Genomic DNA, 15,539 nt, shown 5'->3' on the forward strand with positions numbered 1-15,539 from the left:
GGGTACCAGACATCTCTTGCTGCAAGCATGTCTTAATTTTCTGAGTGCTAAGATTTGTCTTCATCCCATGAACTGCATCTTTCTCAGTTGCAAAGCCAGCACTTTCTGCTCATCTTGCTGATGGGGTGAGGGGTGGGATATTCCCCCCTCCTACATATGCCCAGAGGATTGGCCATGGGATGGAGAGTGGCTGCTCCCTTCCATCCCTAGACCTTTCTCTCTTACAGGGGAAGCAGCAGAAAGAAGAAATTTTCTTCTCTTCTGGCCTTCCAACCCCCCCCCCCCCCCCCCCCCCCCCAGTTTCTCTCCTCTTCCTGCTGCAGGAGAAAGAGGAAAGTATAGGAGTATAGGGCTGGGCCCAGTTTTGTTTAAAGCTCTGTTCCTGCAGAGGCCACATCATTGGCTTGCTGCTGATCTGCTGCCCCCTCTGCCTTGCTGGTGAAGCCCTCCTACCCTTCAGTATCAACCATGAGCGTATTATCCTTACCCGTGCAGCCCTCTAGCCCACCCCAGCATTGTTTCCATTCCCCTAGCACTGATGGCTTTGTCTTGTGAACTCTTAGCCCCAAGCACAGTTCAGGCCCTGCTTCACTGAGTTTTTTTGCCATGGGTGATGGTGGAAGCTGCAGGGCACCAAGACTGAAACCATCTTTCTGCAAGAGATGGTGAGGAGGTGTCAGTTGTGCAAGAAGAGGATGGAGAAGGCAACATCTCTACCCTTAAGAGCCATCTGTAGGCTTTCAGTAGAAAGGAATGACCAGCAGAAGAGCTGTTTCCTATGTTCTGGCTGCTAAATTGCATCTGTGCTGAGGAGCAAAGCTGGCACAAGGGTAGGCAGGACACACGGCTCCCCAGCCAAGCAATGGTTTGGGCAGCATAGGCTTCCTTAAAGCTGGACTGTAGTGGTAGTGGGAGGTTTTGGGATTTGTTTGCTTGCTACTCACCAGTGCAGCATTCAGAAGAGAAAGGCCCTCTCAGTGCTGAGAGCACGCAGCTTTTGTCCTTCATCTCTTGGCGCTGGGACTTTGGTGTTGAAAAAGCAAGACAAAATCAACAGTGCTCTGCTCCCTGACTGAAAATAAAAAGGAATAAAATACTTTGCTTACTCCAGTGTTAGTGAAATCCCATGAGCTGTGCTTTCCCTAGGGATCGGAGAAGGGGTGTGGGGAAGAGAAGTAGTTGAGAGAAAGTGTGGGAAGGGCAGCGCTGGGAAAATGCCTTGTCTGTGTGTGCCTCTTCTTCACCCTAACATCAGCGAGTGACTCTGGAGCTGGGCAGTCAGCACAGGTGTGCCCCAGAGCAAGGAGAGGATGGTCCTGAGAGGGTGAGGGGGTGCATCCCCACAGAGCCACACTGCCTGGGCAAGAGGTATCCCATTGTTGTGCAGCCAGGCAGTGCCTTGCTCTACAGGGTCTGTGGCAGCTCTGGCTGGCGGTGGGATAGCACACTCTGCAGTTATTAAGCATCAGAGGTCACTGTTTGGGGAGAACAAACACACTTTTCAGAGTGTTTTGCCCATGAACCACTTGTCCCTTTTCGAAGCTGAGAACCAACGCAAAATTTGAAGTCTGTGTTTTGAACCCACTTTGAGTATCTCAGAAATGTCAAAGGTAGAATGTCCATTTTTAGTAGTGATTAAAGTCCATGTGCTGCCTAAAGCAGCTTGTCTTGATGTGGACTCTGTCAGATTCCCAATTGTGCTACCTAAACATAGGCTGTTGGCAAAGCTTCAGTGTGAGTTATTGGCAAAGGGCTCCAGTTTAGGAGAAGATTAAGAGGTCCACAAGTTTTTGAGGAGAAAAATAGAAAATCCAAGGGAAATTTAGCCTACAATTTATTGTTTTTCACTTTTCCCCTATTTTTTACTCATTAAAATTCAGTCCCATTCTATTACATGACCAAAAAAAAAAAAAAAAAAAAAAAGATTCCTTAACCAAGTTGAATTTTACCCCGCGTCATTCTTAAAATGCCAGGAGAGTTGAGATGGTAAATCATATTGTGGCAGTGGTGGTACTGGCAGCCTCAAGTTCTCGGAGATCATGAATCTTTGAAAAACAAAAGTATCCTCACACACAAACATGTGCTTCAGATATCATACTCTTGTTTTACATATGACTCCTGAAAGGTAAATCTTAACACATCAAAATCAGAAGCAGATAGAAGGGGAAAGATGCAATACATCTTTTGCAATACATAGATTCTCTCCATTTGTAACAGCTGATATTGCAAAATTACAAGGCATTTGATTTTTTGTTGTTTTTTGCAGACACTTACTAAAACACTGTTCAGGCTAAATGTATCTTATTTATTTATGGACTTTTTATGGCTGGTGCCCTCTACCTCTGCTTTGTGGGGTGTCAACTCTGAAGGTGTGCATCTGGAAACTCTTAGACATGAAGGTTCAAAATCTAGAGCCAAATCCTTTCAAATCTGGAGGTTTGTGAATTTGACTTTTGGATGCAGCTCATTGAAAGAAAGTGGCACAAGCGATGAAACGGGATCTAAATGTGGGTCAGTGCTCAGGGCTAGGTGGGTTTTAAGGTATTTTTGAGAACTACCTTTTGGCCTGTCACCCAACAGTGCCCCATTTGTTTAGTAGCCTGTGTGGCCACGGTGTGTCAGTAACGTGTTGCTGGGGAATGTGAGGCATTTCCTTGCTTGAATTAGCAGTCTTGGAGTCAGGGATGAAAATCTCATTTGTTTTTCTAATCAGTGGACCCAAGCAAAACAAGTGAGAAAATAATGTACTGTTTCTCAGGCTTTCTGAGGCGAGAAGTTGAAGACTATTAAACAGTCAACCAGAAAAACTGGAACAGCTTGAAGTGGTCTGTGGGGGATGGTTTTTGTTTTGTTTTGTTTTGTTTTGTTTTGTTTTTTAACAAGACTTCATTTGACCTTGAATTGCTTGTGTGAAAAGACTGAAAGTGAGTCTGAAGGGGCTATGCAGACAGGTATTAGCATCACATAGCTGCTGTGCAGGTAAGGAGCTGCCTCCCTGTCACAGCCCTCAGAGCCCACAAAATGACATCACCTGCCAGTGCAAAACCCGGGTTTCTAGATTTCCTTTCAATTGCAACAACAACAAAAGAGCTGCTGGAGTAGGGTAGCAGAGATAAGCAACTGGTGTGGTTTCAGTGCTGGAGACCCAAATAAAGGGTTTGTTTTGTAAGTGGATATGAATCTAAGCCATAAACCTTGACTCGGAGACTTTAGATGTTTACATAAGGTGTTTGCTGTGTATGCATCTCTGTCAAAGGATCTCAAGGATGCTTATCTTGTTGAGGCTGAGCTTTTGATTTACAACCAGAGTGTTTAACAAATGTTGAGGCAAAGTGCAGAATGCATTCAACTGGTATGTAGTAAAAGTTGTGTGATTTGAAGTAAGTATTCCCCTGGTAGAAACATTTATATTTTGGAAGGACTACTGTGTTTTGTGCTCTTAAAGTACTTTACAGTAATTTCTACAGCTTGAAACCTTTTATCTCCACACGTTTCTCGCGTACTTATGGGATGGCCTTTTATCCTCAGTGTGCTTCCATTCATTTTTATCAGTTAAAGGAAATAAATAGCGTCTGTTGTATAATAAAGAAATAATGAAATTCAGGGAACAAAGAAAGGATCTAGACTTAGGGAACAAAGGGACATTTGTTGCTTTGTTTGTAGTCCTGCGTAATAGGAGAGCAGTATTGCTTTGATGTCATTGACTACAGCTCAGCAAATTCAAACATAATTTTAGTTATAAAAATAAATAGACATAATTAGTTTAAAGTAAGCCTTTGCCAACATTTGGGTTGTTTTTATCCATAATAATGTTATGGATACACCTGGCTCCACATGATGACCTTGGGTAGGGGGGCAATGTCTCAATTACTTGGCTAAAAGCATATCTGGGACCTTACTAGAATCCCATCCCTGCCTCAAACGAAGATATTTCTCTTTATTATTCCCATTGAGGTATTTCCAGCATTTCCTAACTTGACTTTTAAAATTCAATTTGTTCTTTTCTTTCAAAACACCAGAGCAATGTATTCAGCTAGCATCCATTTTCTTTTTTAGCTTCTTCTTCCAGACCCGGGAGGAATGAAATGGAGTCATCATTTACATTAGAAGAAATGTTAATGACTCATAGTGTAAATTACCCAAATATATTCATTAGTAAACTGCTACTGACTGGTGGCATGAGCATCTTCAAAACATCCCATGAGAAACTGTGCCAGGGATTTGGATTGAATTAGTTTAAAACTGTTTGCAATTGTGATTGAAATGTATTTTGTAAATAAGTCTCTGTGTGTTTGTGTTTCTCTTCTGGCCTGCCAGAAAAAGCAGAAATAGATGTGTCTGAAATGGCATTTGTCTTCATGAAATAGAGCTTTATTTTGTAAAAGTTAATTGCTAAGTGTTGGAGTCGGCGGGAGAAAAGCGGCATTCAGTATGAGTGGTCAGCAAATCCCAAACTTTATTGAATAGGTACACATATTTATATTGGTGATAATGATACTAATACATATTGCAAAAGGCGAGCTCATTATTGGTTAGTTACTTATCAGCCAGCTATGCCTACTTTTGCATTCTTGTAGTTATACTGTTACAGCTTTTCTGCTTTTCTTCATATTTCTAACCAAAGATCTTCCTCCTTATCCTGTTGTTGCACCAAGGGCACAGTATCCTTGCTTTATACTGACTGCTGACTCCTATACTTGTCTCCTTCTTGTTTAACCAACGGTATTATGTCTGTGTGACCTTTCTCAGCTAGCCAACTGAGTCCACAAAATCCTCCACAGCTAAGGGTGTGTTGTTTTAGTGTAGTGAGGCAAGAGAGATGAATTCAGAAGTTGCTTTAGACCTCTCATGCAGTCATCTGGTCCATGTAGCACTGAGAAGGCAGGACATGGATTTTGACAGCATTTAGGGTCTTACTTTTGCTGTGGAATAGGTTCTTTCCCTCCACTCTCCCCAGAAAAGATGACTGCAGCTTCTTAGCTTTTTTATTTTACTTTCATGGTAGGCTGCTCTGGGGTGACAGCCAGCTCTAGGGAGTCCTCTTTTACTCAACAGTTCTCAGAAACAAGCCTTAATCAAGGTTTTTAATTTCTGTGTATCAAAATTTCCTGGCTTAAGGAGTATTATGTGTGGATGGGAGAGCTGGGAAACTCAAGTCATCCATCTTACTGCAACATGTCATAAAAATAATCTGTAGCTGATGCTTTATTTCCCAATGCTGAGCATTTGCAGCCCATGTGCACAAAGAGGAAGGCGAGTGGGACAAAAGGCCAGCCCTCCCTTCCTCAGAGTGGTGACTTCCAGGGCACCATCCAGGTGTGTCCGCTGGTCCTTCCAACCTGCCAGCAGGCAGCTGATTCCCTTTAACTCTGTGAACCTCTGGGCTTTAAAGTGTAGTGTGTTTTTCAGGTGGAGATCCAGAATGAGACCACCCCCAAAATAACAAAAAAATGGCTTTGAAGATGTTGGCCCTTGATGCCTCTGTGTGTGCCATTTGATCTAGGAAAGAGGCAGCCTCTGGGTGGGAAAACTACCATTTCCTACATATGTAAAATGCTTAAGCACTTTTTTTCCCTTCTTTTTGAAGTCTGCCATCTAAATTAAATATCAGATTTTGAAATTCATATCCAGGCAGCTTTCCAGTTTGCATCCAGTAGACTGCAGTTTCATTCACAGAGCTTCTTGTTGGGATTTTTTTTTTTCCAGCTTTCCTTGTGTTTATTTGCAGGGCAGTGTTTTGTTTTCTCTGTAAGCTGTTTGGAATACATCTTCACCAGCACTGTAGCCAGAGGGTTTGTATGTCATTCAAAAATAAAAATAAAAAAATCTCCACCTACTGAAAAGTGAACAGCACAGCCCTAGCAACCAGCTAGTGCGTTTGAACCAGAGGAAGGGACATTAAACAAGTAAGACCACATGTGTGTCTTCTGTGTTACAGCCAGGGATGGGGTAGAAATGCCAGCTAGTAATAAGATTAATCATAAATGATAGTGGAGAGAGCTGCATTTGTATTTTATTTTTGGGTTTTTTAATGGTGGCTTGTAAACACAGGCTTGACAAAGCGATGCTTGTTCTTGTCGGCATGAGCAGGGTATTCAGCTGGGAGCTCTAAAAGGGGGATCTGCCTATGTACAAACAGCCCCCCACACCCCACCTGGCCCTGGCTGTGCACACAGGAAGGTAAGTGTTGTCATTTTATTGGAAAGCAAGAGAAAACTTATTTTAAATAGTCTGTCAGGCAGGTACTGTCAGTACTTTCCTCTCAGGTGTGTTGTCAGTGATGTTATACCAGGAATGGATTTCATGCATCTGCCTCTCTGTCTCCTGTGTGCACCTTGATATCTCATTTATCTGCCATGCCATAGATCATGTGTTAAAATGAATCTGTGTTAAAATGATGCTTTTTCCCCTTCCTGCTTTTGTGGATGAAGGGAAGTTAAACTGCTTGTCATCATTAGCTATACATTATTTTCTTAAGGAGCTCCACTGCACTCCTCCAGGATGGATTTTTGTTCATGTTACCTGTGTGGTTTTCCTTAATTCCTGCCAAGAAAAAAACCCCAAAGCCTTGAGTTTTCTTTTAGGTTTTATTTGTATTAGACCAAAGCTATAAAGAGGAAAGAGTGGAACATACATATTGGAAAAGCTCTGCTGCATCAGTGGCCAGCTGAGGCTTTTCTCAAAGTTTGTGAAGTCAGAGGCTGCCCTTCAGGAGGCACAGGATTAATCTGTTGGTGTTTTATTCTTGTCCCCTTTCCTGTAGCCCACAGAGGGCTGTTGATTGCTGATTTGTGTATCTTTGGCTCCCTCTGCATCTCCCCTTTCCACCCCTTCCTCCTCGGGTTTATTGTCTTTTCTGGTTCCATGCAGTTTGGTCCTTTGTTCCCCTGGTGTATGAGGTCCTCTTTGCCCCCTGCCCACCCCCTGCCTGCATGCTGGTGATAGTTGTGCAAAGACCAAAAATAATTCTATGCCTTTGCTAGGGAAGGATGCTTCCAATATTATTTTTCTATCACAGTAATTTTACTTCCTGTGCTGGGAAGATGGCCAGAGCAGGATGTGCTGTTCCAGGCTAGTTTTCAATGGCCTCTTTTAGGACGAAATAACCAGGGAAATGGGATTTTGTTGCGTCATCCCCAGCTGTTCAGCCTGGGGGCTTTTTGTTCTTTTTGGTTTCCCCTCTCCAAGTTTCTCAGCTGTCGACTTGATCAGGCTGCTAACAGATGCTCTGTGAGTGGTGGAAGAGTTTTTGGAGGTCTGTGTGTTTGCAGGGTCTTGCTTCAGTAAGTTGTATCTTAAAATTTCTCCCTGCTGCTCTCAGTCAGCAGTGCAGCTCCTTCAGGAGTAGCAGTGGAGGAAGCTCTATGCAAACCTATGTGTCTTTCCTTGGAGGCAGAGGCAGGTAACCTGGAAGCCTCTTGGATGCTGCTGGTTCCACTGTCCCCATTAGTAGGGCTGCCCTAGGGATTTTTGACAACCATGGACAAACCCCTTGTTTAGGAAAGCAAGGAGTGCTTTTGGCAAACATCAGGGGTGGTTGTACCTGGATGAAGTGCAAGGATTGTGATTTTTCTGTGCCTACGAGCCATGGCTATATTGTGCAAGTACAAATTAGCAGTTGTAGTTGTACAAATTAGCAGAACTTGTCCCCAGTTCGTGCATTTCCTAGCCAGAAGGTGAGAATCAAAGGGTGTGCTGTGAACAACTGTGGTTAGGGACCACTCTGTTCCTTTGTGTGTTTTTAGCTTACACAGGCTTTTCCTACCCACCTCCAGGACTGTATTTAATGCTTGATCATGAGCTGCACTGAGTTCACTGATGCTGAGGTGGGAAGGCACCACTGGAGATCTCCAGCCCAGCCCCTGCCCAAAGCAGGGATGCCCAGGACAGGTTGTGCCATGTAGGGTCCACTTGGGCTGTAAGTAGCTTCAAGGCTGGAGACCCCAAAAAGGCAACCCTTTCTATTACTGGGTATCCTCACAGTAAAAAAGATTTTTAAAATTATTTATTTAGGCGTTTTTTGCTCTCCCCTTTTTAATTCTAAGGTGAACTTCCCTGTGTTTTCACATGTGCCCCTTGCCTCTTGCCACATCACTGGGCACCTCTGAGAAGAGCCTGGCTCTGTATTCTTCACTCACCCTATGAGGTGTTTATGCACTTTGAAAAGCTCATGTGCGCTTCTGATTGCCAAACATCGATTGGCTTCTGTGGGTTTGTGGTTGCTTTGTGCTGTCTTTTCCCACTTAGAGTTGTGAGGAATCAGTGTTTTGCCTGGGGCTGTAGATGCCCTGGGCTTTCTCTGTGTTCTTTGCCCTTGGAGGGAAATCCACAGCAGATTGTTCACACTCTGCCTTCATAGACTCCCATATTTGAGCAGGAACTGATATCAGAGCCAGGAAATCTGAAGCAGATAAAAAAAGACTGTCCTCAGTGTTGTCCAAGTGAATGTGTGTGCAAAAGCTGCATTTTCTGCTCATTTTTATCAGATGATGAGGCACCGAACTAGTTGTCTTGTAGGATCTGCATATTCTGGCAGGTCTTATACTGATTGAAGCAGAATGTTTACATTGTGTTTAAAACTGGGGGCTTCCTCCTTGGAGGCTGAAAGTCTTCAGTTACAATGCTACTGCAGTTTTTAAGATTTGCAACATCGTCACTTACAGGTATTTTGACTGTTTAAAGTTCTCTTGGTTTTTCTGACTCTGACAACCATGTAATAAAACCAGGCATTTGCCAAAAGCGCAGCAGTCTTTGTGCTGTTGTTCAAAGGTTACCTTAGGGTTTGGACCTACTTCATGTAATAAAAATGTTGTTGTGGAAGATGAAATGTTTGCTGGCATTTTAAGGATAACGTTTAAGCAAAGCTGGCTCGCAGCCTCCAATATGAACCACCTCCCAGCTGGGTCAGACCAATAAGGTGACTTGTAGGAGGGAAAAATCAGTTTATAACAGGGATTTTTGTTTATATTTGTTTTTTAGTAGACTCTTTTCCAGAACTTATGACAGAGACACTGTGAACGACTTTCTTAATTGCTCAAGTTGGGGCAAAGGTCAGCAGTGGTATGGCCTAATACAAAAACCAAATGGCAGAGCATGCAAAGGTTAAAGCGAGTTTTCCTTCCTGGTGTTTGTTTAGCTTTGTTCCCTAGCTTATTTATAGCAGAAGCAGTCTCATGTGCATGAGATTAAAGCCAAGGCAATCTGGGCCGTGTTGATGGTTTGTGTGTGCCTGTTGTGGAGGGCTGGATGGATTGGGAATGCCTCTGACCCCTGCAGCTCCACTTCAGCCAAGTTCCTAAGCATCTGCTTAAATTAATTTGTAGCCCATCAGGATTTCTGGTTTACTAGTTCACCTACAGGCAGCATACTGGGCAGGCTTGCTTTTCCAGCCTGCTGGAAATAATCCTTTGGGGACCACTTCTGGCTTGTAGAAGTTTGAGAGCAAGATCAGATTGCATTGTTACAATGTGAATCTCTAAACTCAGAGCAGGGATAGCCCTTGCACGAAAGCTAGATCCAGTGAGCTGTGGGCATGTGAGAGATCCTGCCTGTAGGCAGACAGTTCCATGCCAGGAACTTCTGGATTGTCAGACATCCAAAAATCTCAGACAAGTGGTCAGACTTCTCTTTTTTCTATTTCTTGGGGAGAAAATTACAGCAGACACATATATGGTTTGTTGCTGAGGTGCAGCTCCTTTTTAGTGATAGAAGGCCTGTCTCTTCTGCGTGAGCTTTGTGGAAGTGCCATGTGGGATTTCTGAGGTATTCTGTGGGATGCCCTGTCAGAGGCATAGACCAGTGGGCAGAGCAGGCCATGGGCCACTAGAAGCTGGGTCATCAGGTTGGTGCTTTGATTCCTTGATCTCAGTCCATGCCTTGTGGTGAATATCTCTGGGTTTTATTGTGGCCAGCAAATGATCCCAATCTTCTTTCTGATCTGACAACAGTGATGCCTGAATTCAGAGAACACGCAGTGAAATTAAATTCTCTTTTGCAGATTAAATTGCAAATTTGAGACTGTGGACCAACTCACACCATCGACGTTTTACTGCTCCTTATGGTGTAGCTGGTGATTGTTCCTGAGAAGAGAGAAGATGATGAGTGATGCAAGTGACATGCTTGCTGCAGCCCTGGAGCAGATGGATGGCATTATAGCAGGTAAACACCTGGGGCGGGGCTTTTTTGGGTCCTCCTTTCTCCCTCTGGAGGACAGAGTTCCAGATGGAGAAGGGAATATGCTGGGAATTGCTTTTGGTGCCTTTCGTTCTAGCTTAGAGTTAACAAATAACCAGAGTGGAGGGATTGCACAGACTCCATGGAGTCTCCAGGAGGCTCCAGGACTCATGGACTCACAGGCTGCATGGACTGGGTTTTCTCCTACCTTTTCTCAAAGGGCTGCTGGAAATGGCTGAGTGATTCAGTTCAGCTCCTGCATGGAGCACCAGGAGAGTCAAGGACAATAGTGGCTACTCTGAACTTCCCTCAACTCAGAAGAGTTAAAACATTAATTGAATTTTCTTCTTTTTTTTTTTTTTCCATTTCAAAATTCGAATGCTTTGGGTCTAAACTTTGGAACTGCCTTGAACATTAGAAACTTTTACAAGTACTTGTAAATTGTAAGTTGCCTAGGGAGAGCCATGGCAACAAATACAACCTCTGCTTTTAAGCTGAGTCTAGTGAGTTAGAAAATAATATAAATACCCAACATATAGGAGAGAAAGATCAAGAAGTCAACAGTCAAAAATGCCCTTGCAAGTGTAGCAACACAGTTATAAAAATTTTAGTAGTTCCACTTAAGCAATTTTCCTTAAGGAAAAAATAATCATACAGTGTGTGCTTTGTTTGAACAATGACTCCTCTCTGCCTAAAGATATTAAGGACATATAGCAGGAACAAATGTAAAGGGGATTCATTTTGATCATGATGATCTCTAAAAATACATGTAAGCTGTGATTTCAGTAATGTGAGATTCAAAGCTGTGTTTCATGTCAGGTACATACAGGCAGCGTGTGTATTTGTGATTGTGATATGTGTGGAAACTGATCATGGGACAATTAAAGGATGAATTCTAAAAAAATAACTGAGGGAGTAAAGCATGGAAGAAGGCCTTTGAACTTATCCTTTGTTTGCAATTAACCTTTATAGCATCTGAATTAAAGCTTTAAGGATGTTGCTGCTGGACAGGAACTTTCTGCACGTAGCTAAGCATTGAATAGCTTTGCAATAATAACCTTTTTAAGTATAATTTTAGAATATTGCTTGTAGTAAGGAGCTTTGAAAATATAAGTTTAGAATATATGTAAAGGAAATATGCTTATCTCAACACCTTAGCAAAACAGTAAAAAGCAGCTTGAGAAAAGAAGATTAACATCAACCCAAGGATTGATAGTTTCGACCAAGGGAAGCTGGACATCACTGCTATGAGATTTATAGTCTTTGCAATTAAAAGGTGGGCCCACATCTGGAGTCTGGACCACACCAGCTGGAAGACCTCTTTCTTCTTTCGGAAGTCGGACTCCACCATCTGGGAGTACTCCTTTCTGGGGTACATCCTGAGAAAAACTAACTCACAATAGTGTATAGAATTATGACGTAAAAATTTGGAATAGAAACTGCTGAGAAAAGCTTATGTGTACCCCTATAAATATCTGTACGCCCCAACCATCAGCGTGCAGTTGGAGGGAAAACTTCCCCCACTGTACCCAGCGCTGTTTTGTTCATACTTTACCACATTAATTAATAAATTGATTGCTGCTTGAATATTGGCCTAGTCAAGCTTCTTATTAATAACAGTAATTTCCATAAGTAGACACTGGTATCTGGATTCAATCATGTATTTGTGTTTCCAAGAGCCCAAGTTGGCAGGATGAGGTTTAATATAAAAAACAAAATAGGAAGTTGGAAGACTTAAGTCACCACAGACTTCATTTACCCATGTCTGTGAATAGATCTATAAAAGAATATTATAAAAAAGGGATATCAGCTCATGTACTGATGAGGTTATTTTTCTCTTTATTGTTTTCAGTGGGAATTTAGCAGAATACTTGGATTTTTGTTGCTTGCCAGATGGGGTGAATGAAAGGTCATGGAAGTACATATATGGCATATCCTTGTAGTTTCTAAAAGTTGACAGCACAAATGAAGGTCTGTCATGAACATGTCTCATTGTGCTGAGGTATTACAGAATTAAGGTCACAAATCGGTGTACTGGAATTAGTTGGAATTAGCTAGGTTGACTTACATCAACCTTAATCCTAAATTCATAGTTCCCTTTCTAACTTAATGTATAGCAACTTCTAATGTAGGTCAAATATGCATCCTGTAAGTTTATGCAAATGAGAGATTTTTCTCTTTATTAACATGCAAATGTCAGTGCTACTGTGTCAAATTGCTGGTTTTAAAATTTATTCCTGTGCAGTAGCGATTTGGTCTTTTAATTTATCTTCATATTTTTTATTATTTTAAAAATTTTCCAGTGCCTTGGAGCAGCATAACATATTCCTGCTTGGAAAATGCAGGGCATGGTTTCCTCTGGACATCATCATTGGAATGTGGCTTGGATCATTCAGTGCCTGCTGGGTGACTCAGGGCATTGGCAGAGGATGTTCCATCCCTGGCAGCAGCTTCTGCCTTGGGAATTCATCATGGGGAGCAGGAGCCCAGCCCACGCTTCAACCCCACGGGCAGGTTGTGGCGTTCCCATTCCCTGAGGACCAGCCCACCTTCTTCCTGCTGGAGCTTCCATCCCCAAGCACCAGTGCTGAGTTTGGTTGGGATAAAGCCTGCCAGGAACAACCCCTGCCCTTTCCCAGCCTTGGGGTATGCCCAACCCTCGTTCAGTGCCTGACCCCATGCGATTTTGCTCCCTGCAGGTTCCAAAGCACTGGAATACTCCAATGGCATCTTTGACTGCCAGTCCCCCACCTCTCCATTCATGGGGGGCCTGCGGGCGCTGCACCTCGTGGAGGACTTGCGGGGCTTGCTGGAGATGATGGAAGCAGACGAGAGGGAGGGGCTGCGCTGCCAGGTCCCAGACTCCACGGCGGAGGCTCTCATTGAATGGCTCCAAAGTCAAATGGTACGGTCTCACCTTGTTTTACCTCTACCAGGCTCATTTTGGGTGATGGGTAGACTGGCTCTGTTTCACACAGCTATTTATAAAGCTTAGAGTCGGTATCAGGGAACAGATTTTGGTTTGGAGATACTGCTGTGGAGTCCTGGAAAAGTTGTTGCTCAAATGCCTCGTGCAGTGAGTTGGCCTTTGCTGTCTTTGATGTACCACTGAGCCTCAATCTAGGGAGCAAACAATACTTGGTAACTGCAGTTTGATCTCAGAGGGCTGGGGAAAGACTTTTTTTTAAGAATCAGATGCTTAGATGGGGGGAAAAGAAGCTGTTTTAAATACTTTTTAGTAAAAAGCTTTTTTTGGCAGTGTTTATTTTTCCATGGGGATCAGTGTTATTACTGCGCTTCCTCACCTGATTTATAACATAAGGGAATGGTGTAAGCTCTGCATCCCTTCAATCTGGATACCAAACCAAACTTCTATTTTCTGTGTTTGTGAATCGGCTGGTTTTTGTCATCTTACTTTAAAAATACACAGAAATATAACTGAGAAGGCATTTCTTTCCCCATGACTAGGTTTTCCCCAAAGAAATCAACAATTATCCTAGTGTAGGTTACCCAAAGACTGCCCTGGGAAATAAAATGTTGTACTTACCAAAAGGTGAGTTAAAACAGCATCATTTTTGAAGAAGCTGCTGGGTTTGCCTCCAGATGCCCTGTGACTGGTGACTTCCAAGCAGGGCCAAGGAAGAGTCCTTGTGCTTGTGGTGTGTGGCAGGGTTTGTGTTGTGGAGGTCTAGGTGTGTGCAGGTTTTGGGGAACCTCCAGCAGTGGAAGTCAGGAGTTGCTCCCAGAGGCCACACTGGTTTTTCAGACAGCCTCACCGCAGCTGTCCCAGTGACAGCGGTGGGTGGGCACTGCCACATATCCTGTCAAATCCGTCCTGCAGCTGTGGCTGGGTCCTGCTGTGTCACATGCTGGGTGTTGGCCAAGGTGACACCATGCTGCTGAAACTGGGGTGCCAGCCCTGGTGAAGGCTGCGGCTGCTGCAGGACTGTGGTGGCTCTGTGTTCCTTGTGCCCCATGTGCCACTGCTGTGGGGACAGACAGCCACCATCACCTGCTCCCTTGCCAGGATAGGCACTGCACCCTCTGGAAGGACTCAATCTCCCTGGAGTCATGGCTGATCTTGCAGAAAGCTGTTTTATCTCAAAAAATGGATTGATCTCAGTGCTCAGTCGCAGCCCAGAGGACTGCCAGGTGCAGGGCCGTGTTTGCTGTGGCTGGCACTGGGTAACCCTTTGTGCCATCTGCTGTCATGGGGGCTGAGCACAGCAATGCAGGGACAGATGGGCACCTTGGACGTGCCTCTGTAGCCCTTGCAGAAAAATCTGAAGGAAGAGCCTTCTTTTTCCTTTTTTTAAATCTTTGCTTTGAACTACTCATTTGGAAATGCTTGAAACTTAATGAAGCACGTGGGAGCTCTCCCACTGCCTCCAGTGGGATTTGGATCTCGCCCCCACTGTCAAAGTGTGGCAGCCAACGCTGAGATCAGGAGGAGGAGACAGGAGTGACATTGAAGTCAGATCTTTAGAACAGGCAGAGTTCCTGCTAACATCAGCATTCCCTGCCTGTGTAACGTACAGCCGTGAGCATCGCTGTAACTGCTCGCTGCTCTCAGTGGGCATAACAGGTTTCATGCAACTATGGCCTTGATAAACAAAAAATATGCCAAATAAACAGTCTTGGAAACTGCGCTCTCCCATGGTATTCACAGTCATCTGTAGGACATGTTTAGTGGTGCTGATTCCCTGCAGGTTATTCTGGAGTAAAGGGGCCCAGCAGCATGGCTGAGGCTGCAGTGCCTGCTGAGATTAATGAGGTGGAGACCAGTCATTGCCCCTTGTGATGGCAGATGTGTTATTTAGGGGTGCCTGGCTGGTGAGGTCTGGAATGGGGCCCTTCAGACCCACACAATGTGGCTCACCTAATGGCAGTGAGACAGCAGTGGGTTTTTATTGTACCCATGGGCTCAGTGGGAGAGGAAGGGCTCTGTTGTACCATTTAGTTTAGTGCCTCCCAACCACTGGAAAAAATGTGCAGGGGTTGTGAATACCAAAGATTGCAGAAAATTGCTATTCCATCTATGCCTCAATTACTCCTTATTCTGCCTCAAATTATTACCCTGTATTTTCTGTCATCCTTAAAGCCCCTTGTAGGAAAAACTTAACATTCCACTTACAGTGTGCTACAGCCACAGGATTTGCAGGTGTCACTGGTGTCACCAGCCCCTGTCTGAGCAGAGAGATGTCACATAAAGTGCCTGGATGATTTGCCGGAAGGTTTTTTGCAGCTATGCCCCTCCTTAGAGAGGAAGGGCAGACACCTTCTTTGTTTGAAACTAGTTTAATCCTCCATGCATGAAGTTGCATCCCCTAGGATGCTGGAACTGGTGTGTGACATCCCATGTGGGG

The 15,539-nt window shown here is 44.0% G+C and overlaps 1 protein-coding gene across 19 annotated transcripts in view; it reads left to right on the forward strand.

The window, feature by feature from the left end:
• Window positions 1-15,539, forward strand: part of PPFIBP1 (PPFIA binding protein 1) — a 108,162-nt gene that overhangs the window by 45,514 nt on the left and 47,109 nt on the right. For 17 of the 19 annotated variants that reach the window (XM_038153241.1, XM_038153247.1, XM_038153245.1 and 14 more), the window contains exons 2-3: window positions 9,998-10,158; window positions 12,873-13,078. In XM_038153241.1, the coding sequence (XP_038009169.1) occupies window positions 10,095-10,158; window positions 12,873-13,078 (270 nt within the window). In that variant the 5' untranslated portion in view covers window positions 9,998-10,094. Of the gene's footprint in view, window positions 1-5,831; window positions 5,907-6,090; window positions 6,181-9,997; window positions 10,159-12,872; window positions 13,079-15,539 lie in introns of those variants that run through there. The other 2 variants (XM_038153242.1, XM_038153243.1) reach the window with 2 other exon arrangements.

This window comes from Motacilla alba, chromosome 1A (assembly GCF_015832195.1).
Source record: "Motacilla alba alba isolate MOTALB_02 chromosome 1A, Motacilla_alba_V1.0_pri, whole genome shotgun sequence".
NCBI classification, from domain to species: Eukaryota; Metazoa; Chordata; class Aves; order Passeriformes; family Motacillidae; genus Motacilla; species Motacilla alba.